Consider the following 20,088-nt stretch of genomic DNA (forward strand, 5'->3'; position numbering starts at 1 on the left):
TTCTGGCTCCAGGGCCTGTCAAAGGAGGCCACTGGGTATATATACCAGCTTAAGAGCCTCCTGAGAAGGGCCCAACTGCAGGCCAAGTTCACCTACAGTTTGTGTACTTTCAGGGCCACTAGATAAGGGTCACCAAGCAATCCATAGATGGCTGCTACCCAGCTGGGCTTACAGTTGCCTTGAGAAGCCAAGCCAAGAACCAAGTCTGGCTGCCACTAGTGCAAGGCTTGGGGCTGGTCAGCAAAAGGTACGGGGCACACTGAGGCCAGATGCTGCTGCTTTGGGTTTTGTGAGCCTTTAAGAAATTTTAGGAAAGCCCACAGCATGAGCCACAACTGGCCATTTGTATGGGAAGAAAAAAAACACTGGAAGCAGCTTGGGTGGGCCTGCATGTTGCAAAAGGTGGAGTCTCAGGGATTCCCCTGGGTGGAATGACCTGGGTGGAGTAACCAGGTAGATGGAGACTCAAATATGGCAGCTGCCTGCATTAGCACTCTGGCAGTGGGGAGGGCTCAACAAAGTAACAATGGATTCTGCAAGTGCTTCTGTCTAGGAGAAAACCACCCCTCTAGCCCTTGCCCTGAAGAAAGACAACTCAGTTCCTCCCCGTCTGTCCTTGGCACTCTTACAGCCGCTCTACGGTGCTATTAACAAATTGCTGGAGCCCAGACTGAGTGAGTCCATCACCAAGTAAGTCTGCTCATGGGCCCTTTAAGAGGAGAAGTCTGCGACTCCTGCAGCCTTCTGTCTCACTGAGCCACAACCTCTGTGGGTTTTCACAGCGATAGGATGTGGGGACTTCTCTTTCTGGCACTGAAACCCTGGGCTAGAGAGCTCAAGGTGGAGCTGGAGATGAGGAAAGGGGCTTGCAGCTAAGATAACCCTCTCGGTTCTCGACTGCCACACTCAGTTCTGGGACAGGCTTGTTTCACCTCTCTGTCCTTTCTACCAATTTCGAGGTGACCTCTTATGTATGTCCCCAGTTGTATGACTACTGTTCAGCTGTAATTTCATTGTAATTTTGATGTGGTCATGAGAGCAGGTGAGCATAGCATCTACCTTCTATGCCATCTTGACTATACCCCCCAAAATATATTTATTCTTATTGCTTTATACAGATGTCTCTTAAATTGGACAGGGGAAAAATAGATAGCAATAAAAAGTACAGACAAATACAAATAAAATATGACAGTACAAAAAAATAAAAATGCATTTCTACTGTCTTTTATATTGACCTATGTAGTTACTTTTACTGATGCTCTTTATTTCTTCATATGAATTCTTGTTTCTACCTAGTATCTTTTATTTTTGTCTAAAGAACTCTCCTTTAGTAAATATTTTTAGTTTTTAATTTTTTTTATTTTTCATACAATATTATATTAGTTTCAGGTGTACAGCACAGTAATCAGATATCTATATAATCTATGAAGCGATAACCCTGACAATGCCAGTACCCATCTGACACCATATGTAGTTATTACAATGTTATTGATTATATTCCCTATGCTATACTTTATGTCTCCATGACTATTTTGTACTACCAATTTCTACTTCTTAATCCCTTTACCTCTTTCACCCACTCTCCCAACTTTCCTTCCACTTGGCAACCATCAAAATATTCTCTGTATTTATGAGTTTATTTCTGTTTGTTTGTTTCTTTTGTTCTTCAGATTCCACATATAAATACAATCATATGACATTTGTCTTTTTCTATTTGACTTACTCTACTCAGCACAATACCCTCTAGGTCCATCCATGTTGCTGCAGATGGCAAGATTCCTTTTTTTTTAATGGCCTACTGATATGCCATTATATATATGTTCCGCCTCTTCTTTATCCATTTATTTATTGATAGACACTCAGGTTGCCTCCATATCTTGGCTATTGTAAATAATGCTGCAATGAATATATGGATGTACATGTCCCTTTGAAGTAGTGTTTTAGATTTCTTCAGATAAACACCTAGAAGTGGGATTACTGGGTTTTTCTTTGTCTCCTGTTTTAGCCTTTGTTTTAAAGTCTACTTTGTCTGATATAACTACTACCACTCCAGCCTTTTCTTTTTCATTTCCATTTCATGGAATATGTTTTTCCATCCCTTTACTTTCAGTCTGTGTGTGTCTTTCAATCTGAAGCGAGTCTCTTGTAGGCAGCATATGTGAGGGTCTTGTTTTTTTATCCATTTAGGCACCCTATGTCTTTTTATTAAAACATTTAATCATTTACATTTAAAGTAATTACTTATAGATATGTAGTTATTGCTATTTTATTATTCGACTTTTTAATATTTTTTTTCTAACCCTTTGATTAGCATTCCAAGATATGATCTCTCATCTTTACATTCCCAAAACATTCCCCAGCATATATAGACTTACACTATACTATTCTCCATTGATATATTGTAAATCAGCTTTGGAATTTGTCTTTCTCTCTCTCTTTTTAAAAATATGCTTTTAAAAATATGCTTAAGTACATGGTGCCTGACACAATAAATAATCAATAAATACAGAATATATTTTAATTTACTAAATATATGTCTGAGCACCGAAATCATGTATCTATTCATAAAATAGTTATTATTAAGTTAATATGCATAGACATTATGTAAACCATAAAGGATATAAAGATGGGTAAGATAGTCTCTAGTCTTGATTAAAATATGGTAGAGTAAAATTGACATTAAGCTGGATTGTTTCATTTAGCCTAGCTTATTTTATTTATGTATATATGTAAAAAATAGATTAGCCTTTGGACAGGTTTAAAGATTATTTTAAAATATATAATTACCAATATAAAAGCACTAATTATATGAGGACAGCATTCATTCACATGCATCTTATTCATGCATGCCTGGATGTGCTGGTTATAAGAGAGAAAAGAGAAGGACTTTATTCTAGCAGAAAAGCCTTATTTATATATAATTATAACAATCCATTGTGAGTTGTTAATTGAGAAATGTGCAAAATACTATAGTAGTATATGTTTCAAAACACATGAGTGAAGGTTGTACTCTGTTCAGTGCTTAGAATAATGCCTGACAGTTTTTGAATAAACATTTTTGTATCATGAAATCAATAACATTATCTTTATCTTGCATAAGTATAAGGCATTTGTAAAAACTGAGGTGTAAGAGAAAGCATTCGATAAAACAAAATGGAATAACTTTTTTTTGTTTAAAGAGGGGAAAAATGTGACTGGCCGAGGGAAAAATGGTGCAGTCAAGGACATTTCCTTTGTGCAGATTTGCTTGAAGTGCCTCAGAGAAATAAGACATTTAGAAGGAGATGGTACACTTCTGAAAGGCTACGTTAAGCTTATTTGGAGTCTTATATTGAAGTCATTTTTCTTATCTTCTTTCTATAAAGTTTATATAATTACAGGCTTATTGGAACTATCTAGTAGAACGGTATTTTCAGTGAGGGTGCTGTAACAACCAAGGTGTAAAAATTGGTACTTGTGGGTAAGCCCTGCCAAAATCTTACTCTTCCTTATGTATAAAGCACAAATATACATATATATGTATATTTGTATGTATATATATATGTATACACACACACACACACACACACACACATATACACACACACAGTTCCTAAGCAGTATATGTGTGGAATTCAAATTTCACAAGGGGATAGTGGAATTAAGAAAAAAGTGTCTAAAAAATGCTTGTTAAGGGGGAAATAATAAAAAAGTTTGAGAAATACTTTATTATAGGAAAATTCTAGGAGAAAATGGAAATTCATAAAAACTTATACCAGAGGAATGATGGATTATTTTATCAGTACTTTAAGTTACATATGTTTTCTATCGACCATCATCAAAATGTAATGAAAAGACAAAATAAAATGATTATGATAAATATCATCTAAAAAAGTGACTATTATTATTATTTGGTTGCACAAACTCTAAATAGTCAATCAGTGTTTTACATCTCAACTTTTAACAATTCAAGGTTATTTATCATAGCTCTCTAGAAATAATTATTAATGTTTTTCTGAAGATAATAGATATTGAAATGTTTATAAAAAGTATGTCATATTCTTTTTAGAAAACATATTAAAAGTTCATAAGTAAATGAATTTAATTAATTTTTATTCAGCTCTTTTACTTTATTCATAGAAGAATCACCACTGTCCTCGGATTTATCTTCACGATCAAATATTACGCAATGGCTCCATCAGAAAGACACATCACTAATGGTTGAAAAAAAGAGTGACTGTGTCATAGCAGCGCATACCTGCCAGGAATCTGAACATTGCACTCTGTTGTATGAGAATTTTAAGGAAACCTGTGGGAGGGAATCAGAACAATGCAAGACTTTTGATGGAGGCCACCTGTGTGCAGTACTAAAAGAAAGTCTGAAAAAAACGATCTTGTGGAATTGTCAGTGCAATGACCCTTCAAAAATAGAGTGCATCGAAATTTGGAAAAGTCTGGTTGAAGACAATTGTATACAGGATGATCAAATGAATCAGGTTTCAGCTGTCAGTGAAGACTATGAAGATAGATTCAACCAGGATATTGCTTCTGGTTGGTATTCAAAAGATTTTAGAATGTCGAGTGTAATCACAAGTATGAGTTAACTAAAAAATATTTAATTTCCTATTCTAGCTCTGTCATTTCTGCCTGCATTTCTCCTAGGAAATTAAAATTTAAAAACCTAATAATTATATCCAAAAGAGATTATGAAGAAGTAAATGCAAAGAAAAAGATTTTAGTATAATGTTAATTTTATTCATTCACTCATTCATTTATTCATTCATTGAACAAATACGTATGAGACATTTACAATGTGCTAGGTCCTGTGCAGCAGAATTAAAAACAAAACAAAACAAAACAAAAACCTTTGTGCCCTTTATTGAAGGAGCTTATTATTTTTTATGGGATTTAAAAAAAATAGATAAAATTGGTAATGATAATTATCTGTTCATTTAATAGATATTTCTTTTGCTTACTTACCATGCCCCAGGCCATGTTCTAAAATGTGAGGGTAAAGCAGTGAGCAAAACAAACAAAACTCACTGCTCTCCAGGAGCTTCTGTTTTAAATTGAGGTGTGTCTTGAGTCAGTTTTCCTGGAAACGGACTGAGACAGAGGTTGGTACGCGGAAAATGTATTGGGCCGAGGTTTCAGGAGCAAAAGCTAGGAGGAAGTGAGGAAAACAAGAGAAGGTGGAGGAAGAAGATGAAATGCAATTTAATTGCCACAGTAAATTTAATTGATTCCACAGAAAGCTTGTGCCTGAAATGGCTTTTCAGGGATATCACACCCATAGAGGCAAGAGACATGATCCTTGAACCCCTCACATGGGTTAGTCCTTAAATAGGAGCTGTCTCCTCGAAAGTCTGTAACCTTGCATGTGGCAACTTTATTTGGATGAGATCAATGCCAGGAAAAGGATCAGTGTGATCCAATACCCAAAATACTCCCGGCAGCTGGGGAAATTAGTACCTGGGGAGATCTTAGTAGTGAGCCATAGTATCCAATATGGGGACAAAGAAAATTAACCAGGATAAATTATTTTAAAGTATGGATTTTAAGCATTATAAGTGCTAATGAGAAATATAATACAAGTAGGGGGAAAAGAGATCTGAATGGGTGGTTTGTAATTTTAAGGATGGACAGAAAGTTGCTCTGAAGAAATAACTGTTTGAGTAAAGACTGAAAGTGGCAGGGAATGAGGCATGTGGATATCTGGGGAAAGAGTACTTAACACAGAAAAACAGCTAATTAAAGATCTTGAGCTGGGAATATGTTTGGAGATCTGAGGAAAAGCAGAGAGGACCACAAGCTAGAGTTGAGAGAGCAAGGAAGTGACTTGTAGGAGATAAAATCTGATATAAAACTGGGGACAAGATCATGAAGGGCTTTGTAGGTCATTTCAAAATTATTGGCTCTACTCTGAGTGATATAGAAAAACAATGAAAGATTTTTGCCAGGGGAGTGTCATGGTCTGATTTATGTTCTCATTTTTGTATTGATAACTGAGTAAAAAGAAGCAAAGGTCCAAGTGGGAAAATAATTAGGAATTTTTATAATGATGGAGCAAAAAGACAATGGATGATGAATCAGTGTGAGAAGTTGTCAGATTCTGGAGAGATATATATATATATATATGTATGTATATATATATACATATGTATATGTATATATATATACATACATATATATATATATATATGTATTAGTGGATCAAATAGAAATGCAAGGAAAAAAAAGAAATCAAAGTTGACTCCAAGGTTTTTGTCCCAAGTAAGGAGAATGATGTGACTGTCATTTTTAAATTAATGATTATGAGAACAACTACAGGAATAAGAGGCTTTAGTGGGGAACAGAGGAGAGGTCAGAAATCAGTTTTGGATGTGTTAAGTTTGAAATGTTTATTAGATATACAAGTGAAGCTATTGAGTAGGCAGTTTTATATATGGAATTGATGTCTAAATTCTATGTATGACATAGAGGAAGTGAGATCTGTGCAGTAAATATAAATGGGTAGATCATTTACTAATAGATGATAAATAAGATCATGTGGCTAGATGAGGTCAACAGAGAAAAGCATGGTGTCTTGGACCAGAGCGGTAGCAGAGTAAGAAGATATCAACTTCTATATATATTTTGATATTAATGGATGAGTAAAGGGGAATAGTATGGTTTTTGTTTTTTTTTTTGTTTTTTTTGTTTTTTTTTTGTTTTTTGTATATAAGCTTAGAACTCAGATTTAAGCCTGATTGTTGTATGTGTCTATTTATTCCCATGATATATAGCCCTTGAGTCCTTCTTCAGCAATTAAGCTATGGTTTAAAATATCCTCTGGGGAAAAAAATGTGTATACACAGATATGTGCACCATATAAAATTAAAATTTAAGAGCAGAGAATTTGTTATAATACATTACTCATAGCATATAAAACAGTATACATCCAAGATATAATTTATTTTCCCATGCTAAAATAACCATTTTGTTGTGTTTGTAATAATTACACATATAGAGAGTATATTAGTCTACTTGGGCTGACATAACAAAATACTGCAGACTTGTGGCTTAAACAATAGGAATTTCTTTTCTCACAGTTATGGAGGCTGAAAATTCCAGATCAATGTCCATCAAGGTCAGTTTCTTGTGAGAGATCTTACCCTGACTTGTAGACTTCCTGGCTTCTTGCTATGTCCTCCTCACATATTTCCATGTTGTGTGTGCATGGAGGAAGAAAAGTGACTAAGGTCTCTAATGTCTCTTTTTATTGTGACACTAACCCTATTAGAGCAAAGTCCCACTCCTATGCCCTTATTTAACTTTAATTACTTCCTTAGAAACATCATTTCCAAATACAGCTACTCTGGGAGTTAGGGCTTCAACATAGGAATTTTGAAGGGACACATTCAGTCCAGGATGGTAAGTAAATTCATTGCTTATTTATGTTTCAATGAGAGACTCCCAAATATGTTTTAGTCAATAGCACAGTCATACTAATCAGTTCCAAAACAGAAGTGTTAATATATAATAAAAGGTCTAGCCTAGATTTTTGTGTCTCTTATAAACGCTATATGACTCTCCGAGATTTGTTTATTAAGATTTCATTCCTCAGAGATACAGGAGAGTGGACTCTAGCAGGGATAGTAATTCTTGAGCTCAGACTTCATTAGTAGAAAAATAAAAATCATATATAGTTATAACAGTTAGAATAATGCAAGGAGTCTGAAAGGTTGTGACACATCTGGGGGTAAAAATAATTTTCTTGTGATTATACCATCATTTATATGCAGCAGATGGGTGGACAGGGCGTTTAGACAGTTAGCTCAATCATAAAGAGACATTTATGCCAAAATAGAAATCAATATCTTAATCAATAGCCAATGGCAAAAAATAAATTTTTATTTTAAAACAAAAATCTAATCACACCATTCCCCTATAACTTTATGCATATGTCTTTCAGGGCTCCTTATGTTTTCTTTTTACTTTTGTTTATATGTATATATTTCCTTCCAGGTTGTGAATGTTCAATGACAGAGGTCGCAGATTTTTGTCTTCAGTATGACATTTGTTACATAGTAGAGATTTAACCAATGCTTTTTGAATGAAATATTTTAGAATTACGTAGTCACACTGAGTTCAATTCCATCAACAGGATTCTCCAATTCTATAATTTTGATTTCTAAGAACTCTGAGAGGGTAAGACAAACAGAGGTAGAAATAGTCTTCACATTGCATTTCAATTTAATTGAGATCCTACTGAGAAGAGGAGTTTTTTTTTTTCTTTTATCAGACAATATTCCTGTTTTTTTCTCCCCAGACAGATTCTTTGTTTACTTCAGTGCACATGGCCTACTTGTTAGCATTTGTTTAAACTTTCAAGTAACTGAATACTCAGAGCAGGCCTGTTTAGCTCACTTGAATGACATTTCTGGGGTTTGTTTTTCTTCATCTGTACCTCACTAATTTTGAGTATCAAGGGTTAAATAAGTATTACGTGAGCTTGTATGTATTTTTGCTTAATTTCTTATTTATAAATGTAGCCCACATTCTCCTACTAAATTTAGAAAATTGTTTACTAATGAAATAGTCTCTGTTTTATTTCTAGATAACTCTAAAGAAGATAATAAATTCATATGGAATCTAACTACTCTTCCCTATCATGGTAATGTTTATAAATTGTAATTTAGATCTACATTATAAATATTGGCCAATATGATTTAAAATATAATTACTAGGCTTCTTAAAGATATGTCAATATAAAATAAATTGTGTGGGTTTTATAGTTCTAATATTATAAAATACAACAAAATTATTACATTTCTTCACTAATGTACCAAAGCAAGTACTTTGTTTATCCATCATCTATTTACAGTTATGCTGAGGAATACTTTACAATTAAAACCAAAGACTAGATCTTGCTTAAATGTCATGGATATTTTTATCAGATCAATTAAATTGATTGAGGCCAACTATTTTTGTGTATATATTGGGGGGGCATTCACATGTACTTGTGTTTTCTAAAATGAGTATCTTTATATGTTGCAATAACTATGTGGAACCTTTTGTTAAGATTTTCTCCCAAAAGAAAAAGTACAATGGAATAGGAGTCATTTTGATTTGATGAGCAATGATGGATTCATCATAAGCTATAAAGCTTAAATGCAATTTCTGAAGATTTGTTATTTATAGTTGAAAACTTGGACTCAAGAATTTTTTCTCCAGCTCAGTTTCAGCCCTACACACTTTCCATCACCTTTGTATCATAATACATATCCAGTAGAGATGAAAGATGATTCAAATAATCCACTATTCAGGTCTCAGTAAATTCAAATTAACTCAAAAAAAAAACCCCAAAAAACAAAAAACAAAAACAAACAAACAAAAAAAAACAAATGAAGAAGAAGAAAAGAAAATAAATGTTTGCCCAAAATAGCACATTGCTATGCTATTGTATTTTGCTCATAGACTTCTCACCATGTTGCAGATTCTGTAAGTTCAACTTTATGTTTACATTTTTGTGACCTGGGGATGTCATTGCTTTTAGGGATGAAAGGGATCTGGTCCTGTTTGGAAGTGGCAGAGATGTGTGTAGGGGATGTAGTCTGTAATACACAATTGGCCCCTTACCTTAAAGCTTGCTCAGCAAATGGAAATCTGTGTGATGTGAAACACTGCCAAGCAGCCATACGGTTCTTCTATCAAAATACGCCTTTTAACATTGCCCAGATGTTGGCTTTTTGTGACTGTGCTCCATCTGATATACCTTGTCAGCAATCCAAAGAAGCTCTTCACAGCAAGCCATGTGCAGTGAACATAGTTCCACCCCCTACTTGCCTCAATGTAATTCACAGCTGCCGAAATGATGAATTATGCAGGTGAGTAAAAACACGCATACCTTACTTTCTTATTTAGGCACCTTATTTGTTACAGTCCAGTCCTAACACTTGATCTCATTCCATTAGCTAGATTTCCCACCATTATACAATGTGATGTAAACAAAGCCAAACAATTCATATTTTTGAATCTGTAGTACATGTGTAGGATCTTTTTTGAAATTCAAATGCAGAACATGTTTTAGGATTAAAGAAAAATCAGTATGTAAGAATTTGGTAGCCATGAAATAGCATTATTAAAATTATGTATTTAAATTATACTAATGAATAATAGATTTGGTTATAATAGACCTATAGCTTGTATGTTAGTTTTTAAATTTGCTTTTTTGGTATGATTGTCTAGGGCTGTTAAACATCATAGAATTTGGATAAGGTGACTCTTCAAACTTCAAAATAAATTCTTTCTGTCTTAGACTGAGTATCAGAAAAGAGAAATGAGCTCAAGTGCAGTTTGGATATCCCCAACACACACCTATGTCATGATGTCAGCACTATATCCATTCTCTTCTCAACCTTGCACCTTTGATTCTAAGCAGAATTATGTTAGTCATTTATTTGTTTATTCAAAAAAAATGTATTTACCTACTACTACTCTAGACATTGGTGTACAAGAGACAAAAATGCTTGCCATGTGGAGTTTACATTCTAGTGGGAGAGACAGACAATAAATAAGAAAAATGTATATTGTAAGGTAATGAGTGCTCTGGAGAGTAACCATAAGAAAAACAGCAATAAAACATAATAAGGGGTATTGCGAATAGACAGAAAGAGTTTCTATGTAAACGGGGTGGTCCCAGTAGAGAGCACTTTACCAGACTTGAAGAAGTGAGGGAATGAGCCTCTCTCAGTAAATATCAAAAAAAAAAAAAAAAAAGATTCCAAACAAATGGTATTTGTTTCAAAGACAAATCCTGACAATTTCCTCAGCTGGTGCTGAGGAAAAAATATGTGTGGCATGTTACAAAAGCAATAGGACAGAGTGTGCAAGGGGGAGAGCAAAAGAAGATGTTAGATATTTAACTGGATGGGGTATGGGCAGGCGCGGACCATGGAGGGCCTTGAGGGACACTAAGGACTTTGGTTTTTGCTCCAAGTGAAATGGAGAAGTACTGGAGGATTTTGAGAAGAGGTATGGTCTGGCTCACTTCTTAAAACTTCCACTCTGGCTGCTAGCTGAGACTAGACTGTACTTTTACAAGTAATTACTCCTGGGAATCTATTCCAACACTGTGGTTTTTTCTTTTCCTCACTATGGTCTTCATTATCACATTTCCCTGTATATTCAAGATGAATTTGTCTTTTGTGTGGTAAGAAATCCATATTCAATGTGCCTTTTTGGACAAGAACAAGAAGATGGAGGAAAGAATGAGAATACTGTATATATGATGAGTCAAAACTAATTGTGACATTGATGTTACATGTTGAAGGAACTTGATTTAACAACCGGCATTAAAATGTATAATTTTTGAATTCTTCTTTTGCCTTTTTTGAGTAATTCTTCATATTAATTTGTTTGCCTGGTACCTTCTATCAAGAACTGTTTAATTTTATTTCAATGAATGAAACTCCATGTATAGCAAATTTGTTTAAAGATCTAAACATTTAGCATGAAGGAGTAGTTCTCAGAGTTTGACGTCTCAGAGCAAGATCTGTTATATTTGTCATCCTGCTTTAATACTTGGTAAATGAACTAAAAGATTTAATGATAACTTCCTGAAAAGGCTGGTTCTTGGTCAACTTCTTTCTTTTGGTCTTTTTTGTCAACTATCTTCACTCAGTTACTCTCACTTGATAATGTAGGTCCAAAGTTTGTAAACATTTGTTAAAAAAGATAATACTTCCCTGTAATACACATTCTATAAGATAAAGGATAAAGATCTAAGCAGAGTGCTAGGACATTGACATTTTTTTGCTTCAACTTATTGGATAAAATGCCAAAATTATTAAGATTAAGTTTTATTCGAGGATCCTATTATGTACATGTTTATCAGTTATTTTAAGGTTTATTAGTTACTTGATTTTTCAAATTTATTTATATTCCAAAAATCTGTTTTAGTAAAATATTTCATTGATTCTTAGTTGTAAACTTTCACATATTTTAATGTCACTAACATATTTGCGATGAGTCTTAAGCTCAATAAAAAATTTATTAAATTATAATAATAATTAATTGTCAATAAGTGATTTTAATTATAATAAAATAATGGTATCTCCTACAATCAATAAAATATGATTAAAATGTTTGTTTACACTATTTTTCTCAGGTTATAAATAGAATATTATAATCTACCTGTCTATCACCTATCTACATTAACAAGGAAACTTAACATTTTAACCAGCCAGGAGATACTTTTTTGTTTGTTTGTTTAAATCACATCCTGTGAGAATACGGATGTCTGTGTGGATGGGCACCCAGCTTTTCCTGATTTTAGGGCCCTAGATATGCTACCTCATTATCCTAAAATTATCTGCATATTCAACCTAAGCTTCTCTATCAAATTAAATTTTAATCATTAGTGATAGAATCTGCTGTATACTTCTTGAGAAACCTCGTGATGGATTCTGAAGCACACGCTCTTAAAATATACTCATGTTGGCATCAATATCTTCTCAGATTGTCTGGCACGTTTTTGGTAATTTGCCTCCACAGGGACTCTTGGGTTTAACTGCCTCTCCAAAGTGCTTGGTGCAGGGTCTGAAACACAACAGGTGCTCAAAAGTTGTCATATCATTTTCCTCCACTTCTGAATATTTTATTCTTAATTTTTATATTTTGTTAATGTATATATACATGTCTCCTCTTACATAATCTCCGTCTTTCATAGATTGGTTTAGAGAGTAAGGACTGTGAGTCTTCAATTTTTTTTCATCATTTATAAATAGTCCCTTAATGAATACTTTATAGAAGTGATGGAAATATTGTACAATATTAGTAGTCGAGGTGAAAAGACAAATCCCGTCATTTTCTCAAGCAAATGTTGCCTCAGAGAGATTTCCAGTTTTTACATTAAATTATTAATGTAATTCAGATGGAAAAAAGTCTCCAAAAGAATAACCACTTCTTCAGTGAGGATGTTAACCCCTTTATTACCTACCTTTTTTTTTTGCTGAAGAGCCTATCTATGGGCAAAGGAGAGCCCTTGGGTTTGAATATACAACTTCTGTCCCTGTCCCAGATTCTTCAGTTCATGACAGATTTTGGAATTCTTTTATTTGTTTGAAAAAGTCAAAGAAGGCAATATAAATTATTTTTAAATTAATTTCATCTAATGCAGGTAAACACTTGGAAATGAGATTTGCCAATTATAAATATTTAGGAACTTAAAGAAAATTATAACATTATAATTCTATATGTATGAACTCAAGAAAGTAATAAAAGAGGAATTAACATAGAAAAATTCTAATTATTTTCAAAAGAAAAACTCTAACATTTAGGTGCCATGAATCATTTACAAAAGTTAGCTATATACTAGGTAACAAAGGCAAATGTAATACGTTCCATATACAGAAGTTACACAGACCACATACTTTTATATTTTGCAATGTTCTAGAAATCAATAGCAATGATAAAACAAAGTAATCAACTTCATTTTAAAAATTACTTTTAAACACTTAATTGTTTGAACAATAAGCCAAAATATAAAATCGAAGAATAATAAGAAAATAAGGATAATGAAACACCATACATCAAAACATTTCAAACCTAAAATAATTTTTTAAATATATAATTTTTTGCCACATTTAAAAATTTCTTCCAAATAATTTAGGTAACTACTGTATGAAAGTATTTTTTTAGTTTTAATATTGAATTAAGTATCCATTAATTCATTATGTTTGCAAAATTTCATAATTAATTTCCTGAATGAATAACTTCCATAAGTAGATAAAGCATGTAACTTAAACTTAGTAAAACACATATTAAAATAAATAAATGGCACCAGGTACAAACTTATTTTTTATCTGCTTATAAATGATAATACTGTCAATACTTGCATTTAGATAACATCTTATATATAACCCTTAATGGCATTAAAGGACATATTTGTTCTGACCTCAAAATTATGTGATCAAAAATTGTACTTTTTAAAATATAAATTAATTTTTTGCCAATATAGTAAAAGACTTAGTCCATTAAGATGACTTAAAATAAGATATTATTGAATATAATGTCATTTATAGATTTAAGTGCCATGTGGATAAATAAACATAACAAGTGTCATGTATTCAGAGGGTTTTCATACATGTTTGATGGTGACCCATTCAAGAAAAGGTAAAAAGTAATTTTAAGTGATAAATATTAAGGAGAAAAGTTAATATCATTGGTTCCACTGAGAACAATATCTTCTAACTGTGAAAGTTTTAAAAATAACATTATTGAGACTTTTCTTCAGCTAGTACAGCAAGAATCAAATACATAGAAAAGTTATATGAATGAATGTAGTTCTAATGGATAATCTCTGCCATTAAATAAACTCATAATGTTTTACTTAAAAAAAGAAAAAGAAAACTCTTGCTGCCAAAGAAACTCAAAGCATTTTTGAAATTCTAATTAGTCTGCTTAGAAATGTTGAGAAAGAGTATGGTACCTCCCACTCTGTGGGAAACTGGCTTGAAAAGTCAAGAACCTTATATGAAATCACTTGGTGTGAGACAATGGCCAAATGCTAGTCACAAAACCACATTCTGCTTCAAAAAATACTCCTAATAAATCTCCCAAGTAGTTCATACTGCAAATCATCAGCCATTGGAACAAAATTAGTAATGAAGGAAAATTCATCCAGGGAATCATAAACTTAGCCTCTGTCTTTCATCACAAGAGGAAAGTAATTCACAAGGTTTCTCTACTTTTTCTTCTACGCTCTCTGTTGGAATGTTTGAATGTAGGAACTTAATTTTCATCTATGTACTGGTATCTAGGAGTCATTTTGTTGTATGTTACACTTTCATTAGGTGAGGAAGCACCACATGCTAATGTGAAATAATTACTCAGAGGTTAATTCCATTTCCTGACTCTTTCTAGGAGGCGCTATAGAGCATTTCAGTCAAAATGCTGGCAGCATGTGACTAGAAAGTGCCATGAAGATGAGACTTGCATCAGTACTTTAAACAAGCAAGACCTAATTTGCTCAGGAAGTGATGCCTGCAAAGCAGCTTACATTGGTACCCTTGGGACAGTTCTTCAAGTGCAGTGCACCTGTAGAACAATTACACAAAGTGAAGAAACTTTGTGCAAGATTTTTCAGTATATGCTTCATAGAAGATCATGTCTCAGTAAGTTATACATATTTGGTAAAGTGTGTGTGTGTGCGCGCGCACGCGCGTGTGTGTATGTTTCTCATCTTTTTCTATTCAGCACAAAGTAATAACCCGGCATAGAAAATTTGTCTACAAAGACAACTTTATGTTTGCTATTCCATTTTAAATTCTATTTTCTGATTACGTTTTGGGCATTGTGTGTTTTATTCTTTCATCTGTAAGTGGTACATTTTTTTATTTATAGGATTAGTCATTCCTAGTTATTATTTATTGCTTTCCATATCAACAGCAAAAAAAGGTTTATCCTACCTGATAACTGAATATATCAGGTGTCTATTATAAGTAACAGGGCCTCCAAAAAACTTAGAGACTTGAAATGACTGTTTATTTGCTCATAATTCTGCAAACTGGGCTTGGCTCAGTTGGGTCATTCTAATAGTCTTATCTAGGGTCACTCATGTAGCTACAGTCATTTAGTGGCTCAGCTGAGGCCAGACAGTCCAAGATGATATTGAGTAAGCACTGCTAGCTGGGTTGCATGGTTCTCTTCTATCTGACCTCTTTAGCAGTAGACCTTGGAACTCATGTGGTAAAGGCAACATTTCTAGTGGCTAAGTACTTCTTATCAAGTGTCTGCTTCTGTCACATTTGCTAAAGTCTCACTGGACAAAACAAGTCATATAGCCAAGCTCAGTGTCACTGCGAGAGGGGACTATACAAGGATGTGTAGATTCAAGATAGGATTCATCATGGAATCGTTAATTGAATAATCTACTATATGACTGTCTCAACCAATGTAAAACATATTTAACTCTTGGATTTATTTTTTCTCTTCTTGGTCTTTAATATGTCTGCTGATCTATCTGTAATGGTAAGATGAAAAACACATTTTCTAAAGTTATTGTTTACTTTATTTTAGAAGAAAAGCAAGATTTAGGACTTTAAGTAATTTGTCCAGAGTCATAAAGTGAACAAGTAGTTGAGAGAGATTTGTCTATGAATCATAGAAAGAACCTTAGGATGTGATCAAATACTAATTCGAGATCTCTCCATTATCCATCTTCAGGATTAGTCCATGCAACCATCTGAATTTCAAAACATCTCCAGGCACCTAGACCTTTTTGTATAATCACCAAACCATCAAACATCATTCCCAGGAGGAAATAATAGGAGTGTAATGTTTCATTGCAAACCAAATCTTTATATTTATGAAAAATATTTGAGAGATATCTGTACCTATACCTATACCTAGCTAATTACATACAGATATACATACTTTTATTTTTTTCCATTTATCATCACAGATACTAAAAAGATACAATTAGCCAATGTGATCATAATTGTGATTCGTTGTGTTCTACATAATAAATACGCAACTCAGTAAGTATGGTTTTTATTCCAAATGAGTTCTTTGTGGAATTTCTGCAATTTTTAAAATTATCACTACAGATATATTTCACTTGAAATGATGTCATGAGGAAAATTGCAGCACTATATATATGTTGAGTCATTTTTTAAATAATCTTCTATAATTAATATTAGATGTTTAATTCTGTTGGAAGTAAAGTTTCTTATAACGAATATCTCACGATATTGCAGAATGAAATACTAATTAAAATAATTTAAATCAATGACAATATATACAGTTACATTATCATGGTTATTTATAAGTGCTTCCTCCATATTCAATAGTATCCAGAAAAAAAAATGTAGATCCTACATGTTAGTGACAACTCAGTTCTTTGGGCATAAGTTCCTTAAAGTGTCAGTCTCAGAAACCTAATTCTTGTTCCAAGCCTGGTTTTCATCCATGTGTTTTTAATTATTTCAATATTTTATTTTCATTATGTTTGGCTACTATAACTTTTATAGAGCAAAAAAAATATTTGTAGAGAAATAGTAGAAATGACATTTAAAAATCCATAAACATTGAAGTACTACATGTTTCAGAAAAATGAAAATTCAAAACTATTTCTTTACTCACCTAGTAAGACTAAACTTTATGAGATTTTATCTTCAGATATTACCCACTAAAAGCAGGAATTGCAAGTGACAGGCTAATAGAATTAAAGGACTGTGAAAGGCCTTCTGTCACAGTCTCGGTACTTGAGTAAATGAGAAGAGTTTCAAGCAAAAAACAAGAACGAAATCCTGAAGTCTGGCTAATTCTAATGAATCTTTATGCCCTGCCCCATATGCTGGGAAGTAACACAAGCACAAGTAACTGTCTCTCTTACCACTGCCTCCTGACTTCTCACATCACCCCAGCACACACACACATTATCAAAAAGATCTATCATTACAGCATGTTTCCAAAGCCCTTTTAGTTTCTGCTTGCTTTAGTTGAAAGACGCAGAACTGAATGGAATTGAGAGGATAGTTAAGAAGGGGTTGTAGTTTGTCCCATTTGTTTGTCTTAGAAGCATTTTTTTTTCAAACTTATTTGACTTCGAACCACAGTAAGCAATGTATTTTTCATTAACTTCCATGCGCAATGTATTCTGTTTTTTAAAAATTATTATTCTATTCCATTAAATCTTTTCAATGTTGACTACTACCCACTAAATGAGTTTTGTAACTCATTAATTTATTTCTCTCTAAAGTTTGAAAAATATTTGCTTGAAACATAAATTCATCTGAATATAGTCAAGTCAGAGTCTTATCATTTTAAATATAGAGTTTATTAAGTGTTATTTTGGTCACGTGTTTTCACTTAATCTCAACAATTCCATGAGCTAGATGCTATTAATTTTTCAGTTTTACACACGAGATAAAGGAAGCCGAGAGATTAAATGGCTTGCTCAGGACCTAGTGCGCTGTGAGTCAGGGCCAGCTGACTCACAGTGCACTAGGTCTTCCTACCTATGAAAGGATAGACAGTAGACTTGTATCCCTTCAATATGATCAGGCAGAACCTCCTTGTTCTGGTCACAGAATTAAGCTTTGAAGATGCACTGAAGAGTCCACCTGCCCTGCAGGAGGGACTCAGGCAAAGGAGCACCCTGAATAAACTATATTCAGCCACCAACTTCCATTTAACTAGCAACCTGTGGATCCATACGGACTTACTTTTTCTCTGGTATTGTGCAGCACAGAGAAAACTTGTGGCAGTTAGAGCTTATAGAGAGATGAGAAACATGAAAAAGAGAAAAATTGGTTAATGCACAGAGGACCACATAAATGAAAAAAAAGAAAAGAAAAGAAAAGAACAGAACAGATTACTATTGTGTTTCTCAGTTACCCTGAAGGATCCGGCACACAGGTGTGGGTATACAGTGCACTGACAGGAATGTTTTCTTTTCACCTTTCTCGAAGTTGTCTTCTTTTTAATGCCAACTGTAGTTATCTAAAAGCGATTTGGAAATAGCCCCATTCTGCCCCTAAAGACTCAGCTTCTGCTTTTTGAAGAGTTATTTTAAAAAATAAAAATAAAAAGAGACTCCCTATCCTTATAAAATCCTATAGGGAGTGGAAAGCATAGCAATACAATTGTGATATAAGCTTAAACAAAATGTAAAGAATGCAGAAATAAAAACAAATTAAATTTATCTCCCAATCCCATTCTCTAGAGAGTGTCAACATAAAGAAGGTTGGTGTACATTCTTTCAAAAAATTATTTTTTACTTGTAGTACATACATAGTTCAAATACCTCGTATACACACAAACAGATGCTTCCTCACCCTGACACACATATACATATATATTTTTAATGGAATAAAATGATACATGCTACTTTAAGCTTGCCTTTTAACTTAAACATATATGGCAGACGCACTTGCCAGTATGTACATATATGTATGTATGATGGTTTTATTCTTTTTTAAGGGCTGCATAGTATCCTACTATATATATATATAAATATATATATATATATATATATGTATGTAGTTTTTAAAACTAATATATTGATGTGGACATTTAGTTGAATGTGATTTTTATTATAGACATTATTACAATGTTATTTCACATTTTAGCTGGCATTTCAATGGAATTGATTTTGAACAGGAAGATTTTTTAATTTGGTAGAAACTAGAAAAAAGTTTGTTTAAATTACATTCTTAGTGAGAAAAATCTTATTTTAAATTGTATTTTTATTATAAATGATGCTGAACATTTTCGAATAGTTTGTTGGGAATATTCTATTTCTTTCTACCTATTCATATGCTTTTCTTAAGATATCTACTTCTTTTAGTACTAGTAAATGTCACTTTTGTTGTCTGTATCAGACGTTTCTACTGATATGTGAGGATTCATGAATCTGCAATACCTCTTACAATGTTCCTGAATTAATGGTCTCTTATGGCAAAGCAATGACTTGGTATATCATAATGGTCTTGGGCTCAGATCTTGACCTTGGTATGTGTTATCTGGGTAATATAAAGGGTAAATTTTGTCACTGCTTTTTGAATAATCAGCCATTCTTCTTCACCTAGATATTTTCCATTGCCATTTTAAAAGACATTTTTTAAAAGTGATTAATAGTTACTAAAGAAAATTATAAAAACAATAGTGAAGAATAGTGGTATCTGGCATTTCATGTAAGATACAGAACATTATTTTTTTCAGTTGTTTTAAGTGCTCCTCGACATTACATCTTTTTCTCTCCCAACTCAGAGGTCACCAGCCATACATCGTTACACACATGTGATATATAAATGATACACACACATTTAATGTTGTCAAGGGGCAAGGTTCTCAATCTCTACTGAAAATGAGAGTCACCGAGAGAATAAAAATTCTGATGTATAATAAACTAATAAAAATAGATTACGTGGAGGCAGGACCTGGGTTTCAGCAGGGCCAATTTCATGGCTTGTGGCCAGTGCAGTTACATAGGGCTCTGTGCTCTGAAGGGCCCTGAACATGGAGTCCCAGGTTCCACAGTCATCATCTTGAAATTCTTAATAATTTTATTTTTGAATTTATGTTTTGTAAATGAAGTCCAGTGGAACATGTGTGAGGAGC

At 33.2% G+C, this 20,088-nt stretch overlaps 1 protein-coding gene across 1 annotated transcript in view; it reads left to right on the top strand.

Moving 5' to 3' along the window:
* The window catches only part of GFRAL (GDNF family receptor alpha like), a 54,496-nt gene that overhangs the window by 9,565 nt on the left and 24,843 nt on the right, over positions 1 to 20,088 (top strand). The window contains exons 4-6 of the mRNA XM_036223675.1: positions 4,120 to 4,530; positions 9,518 to 9,848; positions 14,887 to 15,137. Coding sequence (XP_036079568.1) covers positions 4,120 to 4,530; positions 9,518 to 9,848; positions 14,887 to 15,137 — 993 coding nt within the window. The remainder of the gene's footprint in view (positions 1 to 4,119; positions 4,531 to 9,517; positions 9,849 to 14,886; positions 15,138 to 20,088) is intronic.

This window comes from Rousettus aegyptiacus, unplaced genomic scaffold (genome assembly GCF_014176215.1).
Source record: "Rousettus aegyptiacus isolate mRouAeg1 unplaced genomic scaffold, mRouAeg1.p scaffold_m13_p_1, whole genome shotgun sequence".
Classification (NCBI taxonomy): Eukaryota; Metazoa; Chordata; class Mammalia; order Chiroptera; family Pteropodidae; genus Rousettus; species Rousettus aegyptiacus.